The sequence below is a fragment of the Mobula birostris genome, chromosome 10, assembly GCF_030028105.1.
Source record: "Mobula birostris isolate sMobBir1 chromosome 10, sMobBir1.hap1, whole genome shotgun sequence".
NCBI classification, from domain to species: Eukaryota; Metazoa; Chordata; class Chondrichthyes; order Myliobatiformes; family Myliobatidae; genus Mobula; species Mobula birostris.
Window position 1 is genome coordinate 63,764,796 of NC_092379.1, and position 24,677 is coordinate 63,789,472.

At 41.5% G+C, this 24,677-nt stretch overlaps 1 protein-coding gene across 1 annotated transcript in view; it reads left to right on the plus strand.

Moving 5' to 3' along the window:
• The window catches only part of LOC140204068 (connector enhancer of kinase suppressor of ras 2), an 807,212-nt gene that overhangs the window by 473,050 nt on the left and 309,485 nt on the right, over window positions 1-24,677 (plus strand). The window contains 1 exon segment of the mRNA XM_072270362.1: window positions 19,691-19,759. Coding sequence (XP_072126463.1) covers window positions 19,691-19,759 — 69 coding nt within the window.

Genomic DNA, 24,677 nt, shown 5'->3' on the forward strand with positions numbered 1-24,677 from the left:
TGTGTGGTTATAATTTAATTTGCAAATAATTCTATATATGCAGACATTTACATAAGCATGTTTAAAATGCTTCCTGCCACAGTACAACCAAGAGCGTATTTCTCTCAATTGAAGAAGTCATCATTAGCACCAGAAAGTTAACCTGAGTGTTTACCTCAGATGAAAAGCAAACTTCCATCATTTCATCAACAAAATACAGGCACCAAATACATAAATGTTAACAAACATTCCATGATATATGATCTCGCAGCATCTAGATAGGCAGAGAAAACAGCCAGTAATCCCTCCTTATGTTTAGCTGTTTCAGAAGTATAGCTAATAAGTGGTTCAGGGGAATTTGAAAATGCTGAGGATATTGAAGGTTACAGAATACAGAAGAAAGTATTCAGTGTGGACGTTAAAGCCAACAAATATTCACAATTTCTCACCTCTGCTGAAGGCACAATTCTAAAGGATGTTATTAGCTTGTCTGTTTTAGAACATACTTAGCTCAAGGAATCCATAACCTGCAGCCATCTGACTAATCCATCTGAGAGGAATAACTAACATAACATTTATGTTACGTAGATAGCACTCAGAAGTGGACATCCTAGCAGATTTTATTCTACAGCTTCCAGACCACAACTGACTTTAATGTCACTGATCTATACTTTTCTTGTATGGTGATAAATGTGAATTGTCAAGTCTGTTTCAGGTCACAGAAGAAACTGATGGCTCATTCTAACCCATCACCCATTACTCATACTGAGTGTCTATGGAGAAATGTTGAAGGATAAAGATAGATAGATAGACAGATACTTTATTGATCCCTAAGGAAATTACCATGTCACAGTAGCACTGCAAGTGAACAGATATAAATTTTAGAAGAGAAGTAGAAAGAATATAAAATAAGTTACCACAGTCTAGCAGGAGGGGGTTGTCACTTCCCGGGCTATAGGCTAACTCATTATAGAGCCTAATGGCCGAGGGTAAGAATGACCTCATACAGCGCTCTTTCGAGCAGCACAGTTGTCTTAGTCTATTACTGAAAGTGCTCCTCTGTTCAGCCAAGGTAGCATGCAGAGGGCGAAAAACCTTGTCCACAATTGCCAGGATTTGCTGTAGGGTCCTTTGTTCTACCACAGCCTCCAGTGTGTCCAGTTTGACTCCTATAACAGAGCCAGATCTTCTAATCAGTTTATTGATCCTGTTGGCATCACCCGTGTTGATGCCATTGCCCCAGCACACCACTGCATAGAAGATTGCACTGGTGACAACAGACTGGTAGAACATGTGAAGGAGATGCCTGCAAACTCCAAAGGTCCTCAGTCTCCTCAGGAAATAGAAGCAACTCTGGCCCTTCTTGAACACAGCCTCTGTGTTGGTGCTCCACTCAAGTGGAGCAATGCAGGCTTAGTCTTCCTAAAGTCCATTACCATCTCGTTTGTCTTATTCAGGTTGAGCTGCAGATAATTCAGCTTGCATCATTTGACAAAGTCCTCCGCCAGGGCCCTGTATTCATCCTCCTGTCTTCAGTTATTGCTGAGTCTCCAGAGAATTTCTGGAGATGAATTTGAGGGGAGGAGGAGGGAGGAGGGGAAGCACTGGTCCTGAGGGAGCATAGGGTGCCTTTTCACCTGGCCTGGTGTGCTGAGGGGGATGTAAACAGGAGAGAAATTGTCAAACCTATTGAAGAACTGGTTTAACTTATTAGCCCACTCACAGCTGCATTCTGAGGCTGCTCTCCAACTAGGCAGATTGAAGCCAGTGATGTTCCTCATGCCTCTCCATACCTCCCGTGTGCTATTCTGCCTAAGCTTGTTCTCCAGCTCTCTCCTGTATTCCTCTTTAGCCACCTTGATCTTCTCCTTTAGCTCCCTCTGCATGTTTCAATTCCTCCCTGTCTCCTGATCTGAAGGCTCTCTTTTTGTGGTTGAGAAGAGCCTTCAGATCTCTGGTGACCCATGGTTTGCTGTTAGGGAAGCAACAAACAGTCCACACAGAAGTTGACGTAGCCAGTGATGCAATCAGTAGGTCTGTTAATGTCCTCCCCATATGGCTTACAAAGCACATTCCAGTCAGTAACCACAAAGCAGCCCTTCAAGGTCTCAATAGCCTTGGAAAACCATTTCTTTACAGTCTTAGAGATAGCTAGCTGGTGAACCAGGTTGTGATTTGATCTTCCAAGTGGAGGAGAGCTGTGGAGCTGTATGCGTCTTTAACATTAGTATACAAGTTTTTTATTTTCTCTTGTATGACACTTGACAAACTGATTGAAGGTGGGTAGGGTTGTCGAGAGAGAAACATGGTTGAAATCTCCTGATACCGCAATTAACATATTATGGTGTTGAGTCTGGAGTGTGGTATTGTGTATGACATCACACGCAGCATTGGGACTGTGTTGGGAAGGCAGAATGTAGATAACGAGCAATATGGCATGGCTGAGCTCATGCAATAGATAAAATGGACACAAACTCACAGCAAGCAGTTCAAATCTCGGCACTGCATATTCATTCTGTTTCAGAGTGACTTAGACTGAGAGATATATTGAGTACCCATTCACTAAACATAGAGTGGTATGTATTTTGATAGCAATGATAAAACTTGCTTTCTAATTTGGATGCATATTGGACATCAAGACTAGAAAATGTTTTTGTTGTGCATTTAATATTTTAGTAATATTTGACTAATATTGTAAATATTTTGTTTGATTAAGCATTTGTGTTTGTTTACATAATTCATTACATATTATATGTATAAAGTATGTGAACAACATATCTTACTATGCTACCACGCCATATTAGCGTGCTTCACTAAACATACACGTGTTATCCCTAGCTCTTGTGTTTTTTTTTCAATTAGTTTTATGTTTTGGAGATACAAATCATAACAGCGGTGATGAGAAAGTTTCAAAGCAAATCCAAGACGACTACCTCATTGGGACACAGCAAGGCATTTGGGATAATAAAAATAGTGTAGCATATGTTTTTACTTTGGAAAGGGGGAAGAGACGCTGGAGTTTAAAAAAACTTGCACAGTGCTTTTATTTCTTAAGAAGAGGAGAAAGATGGGCAAGTGAAAAAAAAGGCAGAAAGTGGATGAAATTCACAGATTTATAAACTGTGAGTATCAATGTTCCCTCTAATTTTTAGTAGTCAGTGTGCACAAAAATCTTACGTTGTGCAAATTTTTTTCCTGTGACAAAAGTATGTGCGCACTGAATGCACACATGGCACAGTTTATGTAGGTTTACAAAATATTTGACATAAAACTGCAGAGAACAATAACAAAATAACATACATATTTAAGTCACTCAGTTATTTTTTCTCTCTCCTGTCTTTGGCATTTACCCATTCTTTGTAAACTCTAACTAGACTAATAGAACTTCCATCCAACTGATAGCTTTTGATTCTCATTAACATATCCAAATGACATTCACCTTAACGGTTTGTCAGCTTGTTTTTGAGATGATTCATTAGGCTAAAACCTCACTCACAGTCTGCACTAGATGCAAGAAAGGTTCCCCCGATGTCCATCAACTGTGCAAGGTCACAAAACTGTTCATTTTGAAGTACAAATGCCACCACTTGAGCAAAGTTTGAAATCAGTTTGGATTTAATTTTTTCTTGCACGGAAAATTTGAAATCATAAAACTGTAACAATTCAGCTAGAAAATCATGATATTTTAGACATAAGGCATTAATTTGTTCATCACCAAAGGTGAAGTCACAATCTGCAAATGTGGAGAAATCAAAAGCTGACTATTCTTGCACCTCATCTTCAGGAAACCTTTCTTCTAAATGAACACAAAGATGATTGATAAAAGTCAACAGCGAACTTGGTTCTACTGTGACGTTTTCTTCACATTCTTGGCTTAGCAAAACTTTAACTTTGTTACTCCACGAAACATTGTCTCCCAGATACTGCTTTCTTATCTTGTTAATTTTGCCTCACGCAAAATGAAGTGAATCAATCAGTGTCAGGCCACTCTTTTGTAGAATCTTGCACAGTGCAGCCAGTTCATCAAAGACATCACTTAAAACCCGTAAAGTTCTTTTGCGCTTCATGCCCTTCATTTCTTTTGAATTTGACATAGCGAATCAATATTTTTTTCAAAAAAAAACTTAGTAAGCTATCTACAGGATTTGAAACAGAGCTTCGTAAACTTTATGACATGAACACTGTCCACCAAAGATGCCTGCCGCCGTGATGCAGCTGTACAAACCGGAACAAGAAAGGTGAGGTGATGTAAATTAGTGTCGTGCATTGTAGTATTTGAAAATCCGACTAACTAGTTACTAGAAACATTTAGCGAAAAGCTTATTTTCAATAAGCATAGTTGTATTTTAGGTAGCTAATCTTTTGTGCGCACATTAATTTCCTTTGTGCGCTGGTTGAAAAACGTGTGTGCGCACGCACACACGCACAGCTTAGAGAAGACATAGGTGAGTAACCAGGTGATGATGATCATCATAAATAATAAAAAAGCAAAAATGGCTGGCTATATTGGAAAGATAGATGCATTCAATTGCACAACAGATAACTGGGTGATGTATACTGAACAAATTGAGCAGTAGTTTGAAGCAACTGAAATGGACAATGAAAATCAAGTTCCAGTTTTACTGAGTGTAATACATGTCAGTGGGATAGTGTACAGTTTGCTTAGAAGTTTGACTGCTCCAATCAAACCAACTGGAATGAGCTTTGTTGATATTGTGAAAGTAATACAGGAACATTTGAAACTGAAATCATTGTTGATTACAGAATGCTTTGGGTTTCATAAGCGGAATCATAAGGAAAGGGAGTTCATTTCAGCTTATGTTGCTGAATTGAAGGGATTATCTGAGCATAGTCAGTTCAATGATGGGCTTAATAATGCACTGTAAGATTGTTTAGCTTGTGGAATCTTACCAGAAGGCATTCAAAATGCCTCCTAACTGAAGCATAACTCACATTTAAAAGAACAGTTGAAATCACTGTGTCAATGGAAACAGCAGCCAGAGACACAATTGAGTTGCAGTCAGGAATGAAAGTAAGCGTGGACAAACATCTAAACAGAAACCTGCCTGGCCAGGCAAATTATTTTACTGTTGTGGCAGGGGCTCATATACTCCAGACCAATTCAAGTTTAAAGGTAAAAACTTGCTGTCCAAGGTCTGAAGGAGGGAGTGTACATCAGGTACTGATTGGACGGCTCTCTCTTTGACCTTTGCCACTTGAACACACAGACGAAGTGCCTCCATACAGTCATTCAAGAAACCCTCTCTGCTGATGACTGTGCACTCCTGGTGCACAAAGACAGAGGTCTACAGTTGATGCTGAACAAAACCTCAGACGCTGCTATGCCCTTTGGCCTGAGTATCAACCTGAACAAGACTGAAGTACTTCACCAGCCCATGCCAAACACCAACCCCATAGAACCAAAAAATCACTGTTGACAACACCCAGCTGACAAATGTAAACAGCTTCAAATACTTGGCAAGCGTCATCTCGAGTGATGGATCTTTGGACAAAGAAAATGACTTCAGGATCAGCAAGGCCAGCTGGGCTCTGGGTAGGCTGTGTACCAGAGTGCTCAATCAACACAATGTCCACATCTCCACAAAGCTGAAAGTCTACAGAACTGTGGTCATCCCTTCTCTCCTATATGGATGTGAGACGTGGGCTCTGTACCGACGACACATCAAACAACTGGAGATATTTCACATGCGCGCCCTCCGCTCCATCCTTGGCATTTGTTGGCAAGACCGTGTCTCCAACCTGGAGGTCTTGGATCGCGCGCAGTCCACCAGCATTGAGTCCCTGATCATCAGAGTCCAGATGCAGTGGGTGGGACACGTCATCAGAATGGACAACCATGCTCTATGGTGAACTGGAGACCGTAAAGAGACCTCAAGGACGTCCACACCAGCACTACAAAGACGCTGTGAAGGAAACCCTACGCCACTGTGACATCCAGCCAAGGGAACTAGAAGCTGCGGCTGCTGACAGAACCCGCTGGCGAGCCCTGTGCTATGAAGCCTACACCAGTTTTGAAGACAGGCGCTGCCAAAAACTGATGGAAAACCATGAGTGGCATCACAGAACAGCAGCCACAATTATTACAACAACGGACTTCCAGTGCCCCCATCGTGATAGACTCTGAGCTTCCAGACTGGGACTGCAGAGCCCCCTGCGTAACAGCCTGTCTTCTTCAAATCCGAAGGACTTCCACAAAACAAAATGTGGCAGGGGCTCATATACTCCAGACCAATTCAAGTTTAAAGGGAAAAAATGCAGAAAATGCAACAATGTAGGACAAATATAAAAGCATGTCGGGCATACAAAAATAAATGGACTGCACAGGGATGAGAGAAAGATAAGAAGTCAGGTTACAATTTCAAAAAGAGCACTAATCTGCATGCTGTTGATGAAAAATATGATACTGATTACAGTGACGCAGCACTGGGTATCCTTGAGATTTACCATGTGAAAGCTAATCAGAGACAAGCAATGCAGCTTACACCAGAATTGAAGGGCAAACTAATTAAAATGGAATTGGACACTGACCCACTGTTTAAGTCAAAATGAGTTTGAACAACATTTCAAAGCTGCTGAATAGAAGCCAGAACTTATACTGGAGAAAAGATAACTCCAGTGGAAATGACCTTCTTAACAGTGAGGTACAACAACCATCAGGCCACATTGTGGTAAAACAGGTAGGCCAGCATTGTGGGGTTGTGATTGGCTGAGACAACTACAACTTGATTGGAGATCCATCCACCATTTGCATTCCACATCCCCTGTAAATTCAACTGAAATCAAATTATGAATGTTACTGGATTAAGTTCAAGGATGGCATTAGATAGCTCAAACATATCAACAGTAAGATAGTGTTAAATCAAGATGCTACACCCAAATTTTACAAAGCCCATATGGCTCCTTATACCATCCATAAAAAAGTAGCCAGTGAGCCAGATCTCAGGGAGGCTGAAAGAACTTTAAGGTTGACTGGACCCCATGGGCATTCCCAGTAATCCACAGTAGCCATAAAAGATTGTTCTGTCAGGATCTGTGGTGATTTTAGGGTCACCATCAACCCAGTACTGAAAGTGGATCAATACTCTCTTCCGAGAATAGATAATACCTTTGCAAATATTTCTGGAGGGAAACACTTCAGCAAAGTGAACTTAACTGAGACTTACCTACAGCTGGAGATGGAAGAAGAGCCCTAAGTGATTCTCACCATAAAAACTCCCAAAGGGCTTTATCAGTATAATTTAGCTATTTTTGGAGTCGCATCTGCACCTGAATTCAGGCATAAAATTATGGACCAGGTGCTGCAGGGCTGCCCAGGCACTCAGTGTTACCTGGATGACAACGTTGTTACTGGTGAGGATGACAAGGAACATCTCTGAAATCTCAACACTGTATTAAAAAGATTAGAAGGTTATGGGCTCAGAGCACAAGGCAACAAATGTGAATTCTTTAAACCAAGCATCACTTACTGTGTTCACACCATTGGCACGCAAGAATTACACAAGAGTGCTGAGAAAATTCAAACAGTGGTGGATGTCCCAAGGACAAAAGATGTGTCACAGTTACTGACCTTTCTAGGATTTGTCAGTTACTATAACAGGTTCCTACCAAATCTGGCCACTGTAGTCCACTGCTTGATCTGAGCACCACACCTTGGGAAGAAATAACAATGGACAAAGTAGTGTGAGGTGCTTTCCAAAAGACAAAGTAAGACACTGTACTCACACATTATGATCCACATCATCCAGTGAAGCTTGCCTGTGACGTCATGCCTTATGGAACAATCAGGTCACGTGTTATGAGTGATCAAAGTGAACGTCCCATGGCTTATTCATCATGTTCCCTTACTGCTGCGGAGAAAAGGCATGCACAGATTGACAGAGAGGCCTTGAGTCTGCTTTAAGGTGCAAAACTTTTCAACCAGTACCTGTATGGGAGAGAGTTTACCCTCATTACTGATCATCAACCACTGGTGTCCATTTTCAATCCACAGAAGGGTATTCCACTAACAGCAGTAGCACAAATGCAGAGATGGGCTCTGTTTCTTGGAGGACACAATTGCAAGATTGAATCCAGGCCGGCAACTAATTATGGAAATGTGGATGGATTTTCACTGGGAAAGAAAATACATGGAAAATTTTACAAAAGCGACCACTACCATTGGCGTGTTCTCCCTGAAGCAGAAGTCTCCCTATTACAGCAGAGATGATCCAAAGGGAAACCAGGAAGGACTTCACACTGACTCAGGTGTACATGGCTACCCCAAATGGCTGGAACATGCAACAGAAATCCCAATCCCCCAATTTTACCAGCAGCTGAGATTATTTGCCCTTGAAGGAGGTTGCCTTATGTGAGGATTGAGAATTGTTTTTAGTGGAGAACTCAGTGTTAGAGAAGCCACATGCTGGTCATCTAGATGTGTTCAAAATGTAATTGATGGCTCAAGAATTTGTCTAGTGGTCTGGGGTAGATTTGCCAATTGAGCAACTTGCCATACTCTGTTCGGGATGCCAATATATCCAGAAAAAAGGTGTTCGGAGCTGTCAGAACCACCTCCTGCATCTCAGAGTCAACTCCTACAGCCACCAGGGAGGAGGCCCCAGAATCTGAGATTGTTTCACAGCCACAAGTCTCTCCTGCTAAACAGAGTGACCCTCTCCCTCTCATGCCATCAGGAAAGACATTATCCCACCAGAGTTTAAAATCGTCCATAATGATTAAATATCTATGCCTGAACGGGACAATTTAAAATTTACTATGCTGTGGATGTCCACATAGAAGTTGCATTATGTAGTATGCTGTCTATATAGCTGAGATGCATTTTACATTGAGTTAGAGTTTATAGCTAAGTGGTGAGAAGAGTTTATATATTTAATATTTATTTAATAATTCAGTAATACTTGAGTAATATTGTAAATATATTTTTGATTAAGTATTCTTGTTTGTTTACATAATTCATTACGGGTTATCTGTAGAAGCACTGTACGTGAATGGCACACATCATTATGCTCCCATGTCATATTTGCACACCTCGTTAAAGTAAAACTAAGCATGCAAGAGTTGTCCCTAGCTCCTGCGTTTTTTTTCCATTAGTTTTATGTCTTGGACGTACAAAATGTAATAGTTTTATCCCGATAACTTTACCAGTAAACCCTGATAAAGGCAAGATCTCATTCTCCCCAACTCCGCCATTCTTGGCAGGTTGCCGTATAGTTTGATGAACTCAAATTGATCTAGAACCATCTGACTCACTTTAACCTTATTCTGAATTCTCTTCTCTTGGCATCTTTTGGCTTTTTAAAGATCTGCTCACAGCATCCTAGTCCACACTGGTGTCTTCAATATTGGAGAAGGAGTCAGGCCCCTTACGAAGGTGTTAGTGAGATGTTTTTTTGGACTACTGAGTCTACCAGATGCAGTTGTAACCACAATGTAGTTATTGGGGGAGGTCATGGGTTTGGGAGGTGTTGGGAAGGTAGCAAATCTTGATGACATTGCATCCTGTATGTGGTAGAAACTGCTACTACTGCGTGTCAGTGATAGAGTGAATGAGCAGTCATGGATGGAATATCACTCAAGCCTGTCCAGTGGGCTGCTATGTCCTGTATGTTAAACAGCTCCTACTGTGTATTGGTGGTAGAGTGAATGAGTACTGTATTCCTAGAGGGGGTGGCTATGTCCTGTATGTTGCTGAAGCTGCCCTCAGTCAGGGAAGTGAGAGTATGTTAGGGATTATAGCAGTTCTTTCTCATGTTGGATATTGTTTTTATTTGGCACATGTAGCTTGAATGTTACTTACCACTTGTCAGCCCAGGCCTGGAGATTGTCCAAGTCTTACCGCATTTGGAAGTGGACTGTTTCAATATCTGAACAGTCAGAAATAGTGCTGAGCATTGTGCAAGGCTGTAATGAGGTCAGCAGCTGAATGACTTCGTTGGTGAACATTTAGAAACTAACGTGACCAACTGATTCTAAGAGTAACATAGACTTTAATGTTAAAATGTATGTGTATCAAATGTACACTTCATGTATGTTTCATTTGTATTGAGTTGAATATTTTAAAAGGGCATTTACAACTGACTCCCTAAATGAATTCTGACAAGGCAACATCAAAGCCGTGAGTAATTCTAAGAAGGCCTTTTGGCTGATCTTTGCTGACGTAACTTACTTTCAGCCCTTGATCCACAGCCCTGTCACTCTATAGGTAGTCATCCAGGCATATTTTAAATGGGACTTTTTTTTTAACCTGTGCATGGCTTCTGTCAGTTGTTTCCAAACTCCTGGGAGGAACGCCTGATTTCCTTCTGAACCTACCAATTACTTTAGATCATTTCCCTGTAGTTTTTGACCCTCTCTTATTTATACCAATTTTCTCGCAATGTTCTACTTCCAAGATAATTCTTCTTTCATCCTCCTCTGTTCCAAAGCAAATAATCCTAGCTTGTTCAGTGTTTCCTTATTGTTGACTTTTTTCAGTTTTACAGTTAAGTTCTGTAAATTTCTGCACGACTGTATGATCACAGCTTTCCTACTGCAGTGCCCAGAATGGAATAACTTGTGTGTTGTAGACATACAAAGCATCTCTCCACCCTTGTTTTCTTTGCCTCAGTTAATGAAGAAAATCCTGCCATGACTTGTTTTAACCATCTATCTACTTGTGTTGCACCATCAGCACCATAATTTTGCTGATGACACCACTGTCAGAGGCCAAATCAAAGGAGGTGATGAATCAGCATATAGGAGGGAGACTGAAAATTTGTCTGAGTGGTGTAATAACAACAACCTCTCACTCAATGTCAACAAGACCAATCAACTGATTGTAGACTTCCAGAGAGGACAACCAGAGGTCCATGAGCCAGTCCTCATCAGAGGATCAGAGGTGGAGAAGTTTAGAAACTTTAAATTCCTGGTGCTACTATTTCCGAGGACCTGTCCTGGATCCAGCACGTAAGTGCAATTGCGAAGAAAGCACAGCAGCACCTCTACTTCCTTAGCAGTCTGCAGAGATTTGGCATGACATCTAAAACATTGACAAACTTATATAGATTTGTGGTGGAGAGTGTATTGACTCGCTGTATCATGGTCTGGTATGGAAACAGTAATGCCTCTGAATGAAAAACCCTACAAAAATAGTGGATTCAGCCCAGCATATCAGGGGTAAAGCCCTCCCAACAATTGAGCATGTCTACATAAAGCCCTAATGTATGATAGCAGCATCCATCATCAGAGATCCTCACCACCCAGTTTATACTCTCTTCTCACTGCTGCCATCAGTGGAAAGTACGAAAGCCTCAGGACTGGCACCCTCAAGTTCAAGAATAGTTACTACCCCTCAACAATCAGGCTCTTGAATAATCAGATTCTTTTGCCCCATCACTGAGATGACCCCACAACCAAGGATCTCATTATCTCATATTCTTGTTTTTATGGTTATTTATTTATATTTGCATTTCCTGTCTTCTGCACTATTCTATAGATCTGCTGAGTATGCCCACAGGAAAATGAATCACAGGGTTGTATATGGTGACAAATATGTACTTGGATAATAAAATTTACTTTGAACTTTGAATCTCATAAATCCAGGAGAACACACTCTAAAGTCATTCTGTTACTCCCTATCGGTCAACACTGCAATTTATTGTATATTCCTTTGCTGTTTTTGTATGACTAACTTCCTGAGTCATTTTAAAGTGACGGTAGAAGCTAATAATATAAGCAAATGCTGCTATATACTTCAAGGTTCAAGGGAGTTTTGAGATGTTTGGAAAAGATGACTTAGGAATTTAAGCACCACACAAAAAAATTGAAGGAACTGATCAAGTCAGGTAGCATCGCTGGAGAGAAATAAACAGTCGACACTTCAGGTCGAGACCCTTCATCCAAACTTTCTCCCATCAAAAGTTATTAAGCTTGAAATTAATAAAAAAGTGAAAATTGCTCGAAACATTCAACGTCAAGCAGTATCTGTAGAAGGAGAAATCAAGTTAATGCTTTGAAAGGACTTCAATCTGAAATGTTAACTTACATTTTCTGCTTTTATCTCAGACTTTTTTCATATGCTGAATTTTTAAAAAATCATTTGATGTGAATGAACAGTTCTTAAAAAGACAAAGGCAAATTCTGCTTTAGAGAAAGGCATAATGATAAAGAGAGATAATGAGTACAACTGTTGATTCATAATGACATCTGTGGAGTGCAATTTCAATTGCAAAGTGGTGTATGAGGAGTTTGTGCACAGTTATATCTGTCCTGAGACGCAGGAGTGTTAGTGAAGTCATTAGCAATTCTCTCAGCTGAAGCTTAACATGGGAAAATATGTCAGTTCATAAACAGGAGAGAAATCCAGAGCAGCACACATAAAACGCTGGAGGAACTCGTCAGATCAGGCCGCATCTACAGAAATGAATAAACAGTGGACTTTTCAGGCTGAGACCCTTCATCAAGACTGGAAAGGAATCCAGAATAAGAGGGTGGGTGGGGGGAGGAGTACAAGATGAAGGCGATAGGTGAAGCCAAGTGGGTGGGGGAAAGGGATGAAGTAAGAAGCTAAGAGACGATAGGCTGAAAAGTTAAAGGGCTGGAGAAGAAAGAGTGTTATTGGAGAGTAGAGTGGATCATGTGAGAAAGGAAAGGATGAGTGGCATCAGAAGGAGGTGATTGGCAGGTGAAGAGAAGAGAAAAGGTGGGGAGGGGGGTTGAGTGGGCAATTGAAGAAGATGGAAAGGGAATTGGAAGAGATTACTGGAAGTTTGAAAAATCAATGTTCATGGCATCATATTGGAGCTGATCTAGACAACATATGAGGTATTGCTCTTTCAACCTGAGGGTGGCCCTATCATGGCGGAAGAGAAGGCCATGGACTGTCATGTCAGAATGGGAATGGGGATTAGAGTCAAAATCATTGACCTTTTGCAGATGGAGTGAAGGTGCTGACAAAGCAGTCCCCCAATTTATGACAGGTAAAGGATGTAAAGGAAGACACTTTGGGAGCACTGGATATAGTAGATGACCCTGTAGGTTTTTGCAAATAAAACAAAGTGAGGTGGGTGTTACAGTGCCTTGATTACACAAGTAAGTACTGCCCGTACTTCCCTCCGACCCTGGTTGGACAGTGGGTCGATAACAGGAATAGCTTGTTCTAAGTTCTTGACCATCCAATATTCCACAAGCCTGGAAATCAGATCCCTTGATGGATGCACCCCACTTCCAGTGACCTAAGCACTATTGAAATGTATCTGTCTGACTGGACCACTGAGTATGAAAGAGCGATGAGTGGGACACCTGGAAGAATTCACTGACTCAGTCTGGGAGCCAGGTAAGTTCAAAGGTGGTAGAAACTAGGAGGTGGGGAAGCTTCCAATTCAAGGAGCAGGGTGGTGAGTCCAAGGGATACATCTGGGTTGGTGAGGAAGTTTGGAGTCACAGAGACGATAAACCAGGTAATCATGGTTGAATTTCTCCCTCAAGGACATTGGTAAACCAGATATGGTTTGATAAAAATTCTGTATATGTTTTTGGTCATCATCACCCATGACTAACTTTCTAAATTCCAGGTTATTCATTGAATTTAAATTTTGTATCTACTTGGATGGGATTTTAACTCGGGTCTCTGAATTATGAGCTTGGTAATTTAACTGTGGTGCCACCACTATACATGGCACCACTGAGTCACAGTCAGCTGATACTCCCTACAGTTCACTCCCATTCACACGAAACTAATCCTAGAACTATTTAATATTCCGGATCATGAACAGGCCATTTGGTCCAGTTAATCTATATCTGTGATTCACTATGTGAGGGGAATCTAATTTAATCCCATTTGCTGTCTCAGTTCCCAGATGATTTATTCCTTCTCTGTCAATATCCTCTCCAAATAATTGTACTACAACAATTCACTGAAAATATTTTTGTGTCTTGCCGCTTGACACCAGCCATTTCTATGAGAATGAAAGTGATGATGCTAACATTGTCCAGCAGTTCGACAGCAGCTGCTGAGAAAGGAGTCGACAAGGGAGTCATAGTGAGACACAGCATGTGAGCAGATCCACCAAGCTTGTTTCAACCATCAACCGCCCACTTACACTGACCATATATTGATCCGAATTTTTAGTTGCCCTACATTCTTTTCTGCATTCTCCTGATTCCACTCAGTGTCACACTAGGGGCAATTTGCAAAATGACCAACCGTGGTCACACAGAAAATGTGCAAACTCCACGTAAACAGCACCTGTGGTGAGGTTTGAACATGCCTGTCTGGCACTGTGTATAACACCCTTTTGTGCTGTGCCTCTATGCAGCCCCAATCTTTAGGTCAGTGGCCTTTCATCAGAATTATGATTTCATTGTATTTCTTTCTCTTGAGTTTCTGCTTGAGCTGTTGAGTATTCCCAGAATATTCTGGTTATATTTTAGAATTTCAGCTGTCAGCGTTGTACTTTTCTGACCTTTTTCTTTTTTCTGTTCATGGTTTTTAGTTAGCCATCATTTGTCCCTCTTTTTCTGTTTGCTTCATTTCTAGATTCACTGTTCACTGCCTTCACTTTATAAATGAAAGATACTTTTTGCTGGTCTCTCAGTTTGACAGATTGAGAGCAAACTGCTCATTAAATACGCATGTTTCATGACGCCCAGTAGTTGTTGCATTTGTCAAGCAGATGGCTACACTCAAAAACTACCCCACTGAAACAGGCAATTAGTCATTAAACTGTTGAAGAGTTATTGTTAATTCACTCCAGCTACGACACAAAAACTATAGAAAACAGACATTTTGGAATGGCCATGAAGTAGACATGAGGTGCAGAAAATGAATGTCTCTGAGCAGCCAACTTTGTGCCTTCAGCTTAGGGTCTAAAATGCATAAGACAACACAGGGATAAAATGTTGACAAAGATCAAGTATGGTTTTATTAACTTTAAATTTGAAAGTTGAATAATTTGACAACAGGATGATGATGATGGCATCTGACTGTCTCAAAGACAATGGAGAGCAGTACTGGTCTGACCTCTCCAGGGCACAAACCTGGGCAGAAGATATGGAGATCCTGGGATCCCCAGTCACCAAGATCCCCCTCTCAGCCTCACCAGTGCAGTCCAAAGGAAAGCAGAGCAATATGTTTGGCACCAGCTTAGCTGCCGGAAGTATGTTCAGTGATGCCAGCCACCAGGGTGGCTCCACTCTGGATTTTCTGCCTGGGTTCACACCCGTAGCCTTCGACTCTCCTGAGGCCCCACAAGGCAGTGGGGCTATTTACCCATATCTGGAGATCTGGTTCATGAGCACCAGGCTGTGTCCACACAGCACAGTGCATATATTTGACATCCCAGTGTATATATTTTAATATGATCCAGTTATGATGTATATTCCCATTGATGTCCAAGTGGTGCTTCACGGACAATGAAATTCCACAAGAACAGGAGATGCTTTGAAAATTTCATCATGTCTAAATGCTTTGTTACTGAATTCCCATACCAAAATCTTTTCATCAGATCAAGCAGGAAATTACAATGTAAATACTTAATAATATGACTTTTGATTGTTTTGTTCCTGTTTTCTAACACATGCAAGATGCTTCAAGAGTGACACCTGCTCCATGCAATATACAGCCAACTCTTGTCCAATGAAAAGATTCACCTATTTGAAATTATCACACAATATGAAACCATTCCTGCAAGTCAGGGCAGACAGGGACAAGCCCTGTTCAAAGGGATCGTCAATTATTTGCAAATTTGCTGAATACATTCCCACTTTCCCCACTTTCTCTGGACTTTTCTGGCAACTCTTCCCAGATCCTATAACTTCGTTTGACACTGGGGGCAATTTTCTGAAGCCATTTATCCAAAGGTTATCCTAATCTTTGCAATGACGCTGGAAAGCAGAGCGCACAGGGAAACACAGACAGCCGCAGTGAGAACGTAAGAACACCAAGTGGGAAGTACCAGAAGTCAGGGTTGAACCTGAGTCACTGGAGCTGTGAGAAATCAGCTCTACTAGCTACACCACTGTGCTGCTGATCATTGGAGGCTACATTTGTTCAAGGAGCCATGTAAAATGCCCATTGATCTGTTGATACCTAAACAATTTTAGACACCAACAGCTTCAGCAAGCTCTGCAATTTCCTGCAAGAAGTTTAGGGATGAGAATGGTATTTTAAAGCTGCATTTATGTAGTGGTAAACTTTGAGCTGGGATTTCATAAAGGTGTTCAAAATTCTGATATGCCGCAATAAAGGTTGTAAGGATGAGTATCATTAGCTGGTAGGTTGTTAGCCATAGCACACTGATTTGAGGTACCTGACTAAAACACCGGAGTGGACAGCAGGAGATCTGTTTCAAGTTACCTCATTGCAACCTAACAGGGTGATAAGCAGGCCCTGCTGTAAACAGGAAGTGGAGGTCTGCTTGATTTGGGAAAGCTACAGAGCTATGAGAAAGAGCAGGGGACTCATTCACTGGGTTGTCATGTGCTGGTAGGGATTCTATCAAATTTTAAAAGTTTTTAAATGTCTCTACCTTTCCAGGGCATTTAAATGAATTATTATTTTTAATACATTATAAAACCTCTTTGCTTCCTAATCCATAAGTCTGGAACTGATATTGAAATCAATGTGGTTCCACATTCTATCATTTGGCCTGGTTTAAAATGTGACTCAGTTGGAGAATGTACAAAAAAGATGTTACCTGGACTGGAGAGCTTGAGTTATAAGGAGAGACTAGATAGGCTGGAACTTATTTCCCTGAGTGAAATAGGCTGGGAAATGATCTCCTAAAAGTTTATAAAGTCATGAGAAGCATAGATAAGGTGAATGTTTATAATCTATTTCCAAGTGTAGGAGCGTCTAAAACTAGAGGGTGTAGGTTTAAGGTGAGAGAGGAAATATTTAGAGGATCTGAGGGGCAGGTTTTTCACACAGAGGATGGTGGGATGTCAAATGAGATGGTAGAGCCCAGTTAAATTACAACATTTAAGTGTCATTTAGACAGGTACAGGCCATTCCCGGGCAATAAACTGGTTTGTTTTTACAGGTAATTTGATTCTGTGTAAGGCCTGCATGAGGCAATAAAAGTGAGTTTTAAAAAAAGTATTTAGTTACTTATTTCACATAACTTACATGAAAGCAAATTTTCTTTCATATCGCAAATATTTGGGAAGTGATTTGTGAATTCTGAAGTGCTGTGGCGCGAGAATCACCTCTATGTTAATTTTATACAGTGATCCATCAATGATCTCAGTAGTGTGTGTAACGAGAACATTTTGTATTCATAAACTGTCACCAGCACAATAGAATTTCCATAGATGCACATAACTCTGTGGATCCACTTGTATCATTGTACAGTGGAACTCAGCAGACCAGGCAGCATCTATGGAAATCAGCATCTATGGTTCAGGCTGAAACCCTTCGGCAGGACTGGAGAGAAAAGGGCTGAGGTGCTCCCGGTGTGGCTTCTTATATATCGGTGAGACCAGATGTAGATTGGGAGACTGCTTCACCAAGCGTTTACGTTCCATCTGCCAAAACAAGCGGGATCTCCCAATGGCCACACATTTTAATTCCACTTCTCATTCCCATTCTGATATGTCTATCTATGGCCTCCTCCATTGTCAGGATAAAGCCACACCTAAGTTGGACGAACAGCACCATATATTCTGTTTGGGTAGCCTCTAACCTGATGGCATGAACACCAATTTCTTAAACTTCCAGTAATGCCTCCACCACCCCCCCCCCAACAATTTCCCAGCCCCTTGTCCCTCTTTCATGTTATCTCTTTGCCCACCCATCACCTCCCTTTGGTGCTCCTCCCCTTTCTTCTTTCTTCCATGGCCTTGTCTCTTTCACCAATCAACTTTCTGGCTCTGTGCTTCACCCCTCCCCCCCCCAAGTTTCACCTATCACCTGGTGTTTCTCTCCACCCCCCCCCCACCCCCACCTTTTAACTCTACTCCTCAGCCTTTTTCTCCAGTCTTGCCGAAGGGTCTCGGCCCAAAACATCGACTGTACTTTTTCCATAGATGTGGCCTCTGAATCTTTCTTGTCCAAATACAATTGAGCTGTACAATTTTAAAAGCAGGGCCATTTCTGTGACCCACAAACCCATCATGCCAATCTCCTTGTTGGAAGCAGAACTTTGCAAATTATTTATTTTCAGGATCAGAATAAATATCACTGACATATGTTGTTAAATTGCGGTAGCAGTACAATGCAATATACGGTAATAGAGAGAAAAAAGAAAACTGTGAATTACAGTATATATATATATGCACACACATCCTCAAACTCCTAATGAAATATAACTGCTGTCCTGCCTTCTTTACAGCTGCATCAATATGTTGTGTCCAGGTTACCTTCAGAGATTAGCCTCAGAGGTATTGACACCCAGGAACTTGAAATTGCTTGTTTTCTCCACTTATGATCCTTCATTGAGGACTGGCATATGTTCTCCTCATCTTACCCTTTCTGAAGTCACAATCAGTTCTTTGATTGTGACTGAGTGCAAGGTTTTTGCTGCAACACCACTCAATTAGCTGGTAAATCTCACTCCTGTACACCCTCTCATCTGCATCTAAGTTTCTGCCAACAATGGTTGCATCGTCAAATTTATAAATGCTGTTTGAGCTATGCTTTGCCACACAGTCATGGGTGTAGAAAGAGTAGAGCAGTGGGCTAAGCACTCATCCCTGAGGTGCACCAGTGTTGATTGTCAACAATGTCTAGTCCGCACAGATTGAGGTCTTCTGGTTAGGAGGTCAAGGATCCAATTGCAAGGGAGGTACAGAGGCCCATATTCTGGAGCTTTCCTATCAGTATTGTAGGAATGATGGAGTTAAGCGCTGAGCTGTAGTCAATGAACAGCATCTTGACCAAGGTATTTGTATTGTCCAGGAGATCCAAGGCTGTGTGGAGATTCAGTGAGATTGCATCCACCATAGACTTATTGTGGCGACAGGCAAATTGCAGTGGGTCCAGCTCCTTGCTGAAGCAGGAGTTGATTCTAGGCATAACCAACCTCTTAGAACACTTCATCACCGTAGATACGAATGCTACCGGATTCTACTGGATTAAAGACGGCTCATGCTGCTCTTCTAGTGTAGTGGTATAATTGTTTCCCCTTTTGAATCAGAAAGAAACTTCCGACTGTAGCAATGAGAGATTGAAAATGTCTTTGAACACCTCCACCAGTTGGTTGGCACAGGTTTTCAGAGCCCTATCAGGTCCTCTATTGGGGCCCGTCTCCTTGTGAGGGTTCACCCTTTTGATATCAGCCTCCGAGACAGGGTCACCAGATGCTGTAAGGATCTTCATAGCTGTAGTTTTATTCTCTCTTTCAAAGCGATCATTTGTAGTTATGCATTGGGAATTGTAAATTTTGAAGATTCAGGGTAATAATATGCTAATTATGTCACATTATGTAATGGGGCCTGAAGACATGAAAATGTACTTTTCCAAAACCACATTGCAACTTTTTAACCATATATAAAACATTATACAAAAACTCTGATTTAGATCTGTGTTTTTCTTACTCATTACCTAATTCAAAGACTGGCAATTCAGAATATTGTGAAATCTCATTTCTGTGATCAATTGTGCTTCAAAGTTTCATGCTTATTTTTCATTTTTTTAATAAGGAGAACATCCATAATGTATTTTTAGTTAATGTTACTCTTATTTCTCTAATGTTATTCCTTTCTCTGCATACAGTCTCCTGCAGACCAGTGCAAGAAGATTCACGCAGGGGATGAAGTAATTCAAGTCAACCACCAAACAGTGGTAAGTAGCTAAAACTTCAGTGAAGATGCATGTTTTATTTGTAACTGATATTTTTTTCTGATGTGAAGAGGGACAGATGTTCCTTATACAGTTCAGTTCCACTGAAGTACAAGATGCTTAAAAAGGAAGATCAGTTTCTATGGAAGCTTCAAAATTGTTTTATTCCTACTCAATTCACCTTCAATGATTCTGCATGTCTCCAGATAAAAAATAGTTCACAGCAGAGCCTGAAATTCATCCAAACTTGTCATAGGGTTTGGAGGCTTACGTGCCTCAATGACCCCGGTGAGCTATGTTGGCTGGAGTCAGGGCCTTGTGCTTTGGCTCTTGGTAGGGTCACCCATGCCAAGCAGGTTAAAGGTTAGAGACCAGACCAAGAGCAGTCCTCTGGTCTTCCAGGTTTGTGGTTTCAGCTCAGGGCTAACAACTCCTGACTGGACAAAGATAATTGTAACAGAAACAGCAATGAAAAATCCTTCTATATCTGTGTGGACCGACAGAGACAGAGGACCTTCACTGTTGGCCTAGAGGCAGCATGGTACTATCGTGGTTAGGGCAACACTTTACAGCACAGGTGACCCGGGTTCAATTCTCACTGCATTGTACACCCTCCTCGTTACCACGTGGGTTTCCTCCCACGGTCTAAAGACATTCCGGCTGGTAGGTTACTTGGTCATTGTAAATTGTCCCGTGATTAGGCGAGGATTAAATCGGGGGACCGCTGGGTGACACAGCTCAAAGAGCCAAAGGGCTCATTCAGCACTGCATCTCAATAAACAAACAAATACCAGTGATATAACGGGACAAAAGTAAGAACCAGAAATTAAGCAAGAACCTAAGTGGTGACAATTTTTGGGGTATGTTATTTTCTTAATTTTTAATAATAATTATTAATAAAATAATAATATAATCATTAATGTAATAATAATAAACATTTAAATAACTATTATTTGACTACCTGCTTCTCTCATCGCACTTTATCTCACTGAAACATTATCTCCACATATTAATTCTGAATTTAGTTATTCCTTCACTTGTACTTGTGTCCTCTAGTTCTACTGTTACCTCCGTGAGTTAGTTTCAACTGCATTAAAGTCAAATGGGTGAAGAGGGAGCTGTTATGAAATTATGGATGAATAGATTTTAACATGAGTGTGTTTCAAACCAGAAAGAGATGCTATTTAGCCTATTAAATTCCAGCTCATTCTAATCCAGTTAATTCATCTAACTTGCAATTTCCCCATGTTCCTTTTCCCATTTTCTCCTTTAAGATTTTGGCAATTGCATTTTGAAGCTCCCATTGAGTCAATAGACATCAGCTTTTAAGACAATACATTCCAACTCTTGCTTGTTGTGTGAGAAGGATTTTCTCAGTGTAGCAGCTGGTTGTTTTCCCATTCACCTTATATCTATGTCATCTAACTATCAACCAGGCATTGGAACATTAGCCACCTACAGTCACTCCCATCTGGCATTCCCCTGAGGGATGCTGAATTCTACCAATTGTTTTTGAGAAAACTGCAGAGGGCTGGCTGCTAATTTTCAGGAATATTCTCCGTGGTTTTGTAGCTGCCCCCACTGAGTGTTGGATCACAGAGTCGACCTCTGCTCTTGTATTTTTCTCCTTAGGATGTCCCCTGGATCAAGGGCGGCTTGCTTAGTTCCAGTCCTGTAGGTTCTCAGGTGGCTGCTGACATCAGTGTGGGTTCTGCAAACTCTGTCACAGATGTGATTGAGATGTTTCATGTGCAGATGAGCAGGTGGTTTGGAAGGTGGCATGTGCCTACCACCATTTACACAGGGCCTTTGTGTGCTCTTGTGAAATGGATTCAAGGTCTCCAATGTTGTCATGAATCTCCATTTTGAATAGTCATAGAACAGTAAGCCCATTGTATTCATAGTGACCATCACGCCAATCTAAATTTACATCTTACTCAACTCATATGATCGCACTACTATTAATGGGGGACAAAGAAATGGCGGACAAACTTAATAGATATTTTGTGACAGTCTTCACTGTGGAAAACACCAGCAGTATGCCAGAAAATTGACAATGTCAGTGGGCAGAAGTCAGTGTAGTTGTCATTACTAGTAAGAAGTTGCTTGGGAGCTGAAAGGCTTGAAGGTAGATGTCATCTAGACCCAGGTGTCTGAAAGAGGTAGCTGAAGAGATTGCAGCAGTATTAGTAGTGATCTTCCAACTGTGTGGATGAGTTTGTGCCTTCAAGAACATACTGGATATACCCAAACAAAAATCTGTGGATGAACCAGAAGATTTGTAGTCTGCTGAGGGCTAGATCTGTGACATTCAAGGCTTGTGATCCAGACCTATACAAGAAGTCTAGGTATGACCTACAGAAGGCTGCTTTAAGAGTGAGAAAAAAAATTCTGATTGAGATTAAAGGCAGGAATCGGATGCACATCAGCTCTGTTAGGGGTTGTAGGCCATTACTTAGTACAAGCCGAAATCTAACATCATGAATGGCTGTAATGCTTCACTCCCAAATAAGCTCAACACATTCTGGACACACTTTGAAAGGGAGAATAAAGCTACATCTGTGCAAATCCCTGCAGCAACTGGTGACCCTGTGATTTCTGTCTCAAAGGCCAACATCAGAACAGCTTTTGAGAGGGTAAAAAGCATCAGGCAAAGCCTTGCAAAGCATCAGGCACTGATAGTGTACCTGGTAGGGATCTGAAAACTTGTGCCAACAAACTCGTAGGAGTGTTCAGGACATCTTCAATCATTCACTGCTGTAGTCAAGGGTTCCCACCTACTTGCAAAGGGAGACAGTCATACTTGTGACCAAGAAGAGAAGGGTGAGCTGTCTCAATGACTATTGCCCAGTTGCACTCACATCTGCTGTACTGAAGTTCTTTGAGAAGTTGGTCATGGTCAGAATCAACTCCTGTCTAAGTCAGGACCTGGACCGTTTGCAATACCTATGTCTGGCTGCTGTTTATTGATTACAGCTCACTGTTTAACACTATCATACCCTCAGTTCTAATCAACAAACTCCAACATATGGGCCTCTATATCTCTCTCTTCAACTGAATCCTTGACTTCCTCACCAGGAGACCACAGTCAGTGCGAAACAGAAATAATATCTCCTCCTCGCTGGCAATCAACAGTGGCACTCTTCAAGGATGTGTGCTTAGCCCACTGCTCTACTCTCTCTATACCCACAACTGTGTGAATCTCATACTCCATCAGCACATACGGCATCTATAAGTTTGCTGATGAAACAAATATCGTTGGCAGAATTTCCGACGGTGCGAGGAGGTACAGAGGAGAAAGGTGGATCATCTGGTTGACTGGTGTCACAGCAACAACCTTGCACTCAACATCAGTAAGACCAAGTCATTGTTTGTGGACTTCAGGAAGAGGAAGTCAAAGGAACACACACCGGTCCTCATCGAGGAATCAGCAGTGGAAAGGTTGAGCAGTTTCAAGTTCCTGGCTATCAATATCTCTGTAGATACATCCTGGGCTCAACATATTGATGCAATTACAGAGGAATCATGGCAGCAGCTATATTTCGTCAAGAGTTTGAGGAGACTTGGTATGTCACCAATAATGCTTGCAAATTTGTACAGATGTACCATGGAGAAAATTTGAACAAGTTGCATCACAACCTGACGTCAGTCAGACCGCACTTTGAGTATTGTGAGCAGTTTTGGGCCCCAAATCTAAGAAAAGATATGCTGGAATTGGAGAGGGTCCAGAAGAGGTTCTTGAGAATTATCCCAGTAATGAAAGGGTTAACCTATGAGGAGCATTTGATCACTCTGAGCGTGTACTCACTGGAGTTTAGCAGAATGTGGGGGATCTCATTGAAGTTGATCAAAACTTAGATAGAGTAGCCGCGGAGAGGATGTTTTCTATAGTGGCAGAATTTCTTTATCCAGGCAATTTCTTTATTAATGATCAATGACCAGTGATCAATATCCTGGTGGGGAGGTTTGCTAATGCTATCGGGAAAGATTTAAACTAGATCTGCAGGGGGTTGGGAACTGAAGTGAAGAGGCAGAGGATGAGGCGGTTGGTAGAGATAGCTTGTAGGGAGTTTGACGAAGGGTAGGCAGATGATAGACAGATGATAGATGATACACTCAGCCTGATGGTTTGAGGTGTCTATTTTAATGCAAGGAGTATCATAATCAAGGTGGATGAACATAGAGCGTGGATCAATACATGGAATTATGATGTTGTGGCCAATACAGAAACTTGGATGTCTCAGGGGCAGGAATGGCTGCTGAGTGTGCCAGGCTTTAGATGTTTCTATAAGGACAGGGAGGGAGGCAAGAGAGGTGGGTGAGTGTCACTGCTAATCAGGGATAGTGTCACAGGTGCAGAAAAGGAGGAAGTCATGGAGGGATTATCTACTGAGTCAGTGTGGGTGGAAGTCAGAAACAGGATTGGGACAATAACTCTACTGGGTGTTTTTATAGACACCCCAATAGTAATAGAGACACCGAGGAGCAGATAGGGAGGCAGAATCTAGAACAGTGCAAAAATAATAGGGTTGTTGTGACGAGATATTTTAACATTCCTAATATCTCCTTAGAGCAAGGGGTTTAGATGGGGTGGAGTTTATTAGGTGTGTTCGAGAAGGTTTCCTGACGCAATATGTAGAAAAGCCAACTAGAGGAAAGGCTGTACTTGATCTGGTATTAGGAAATGAACCTGGTCAAATGTCAGATCTCTCAGTGGGAGAGCATTTTGGAGGTAGTGAGCACAACACTATCTCCTTTACCATAACACTGGAGATGGATTGGAGCAGACAATTTGGGAAAACATTTAAGTATGCTAGGGGGAAATATCATGCTATTAGGCAAGAATTGGGGAGCAGATGTTCTCAGGGAAATGCACGGCAGATGTGTGGCAAATGTTCAGGGAACATTTGCATGGCATTCT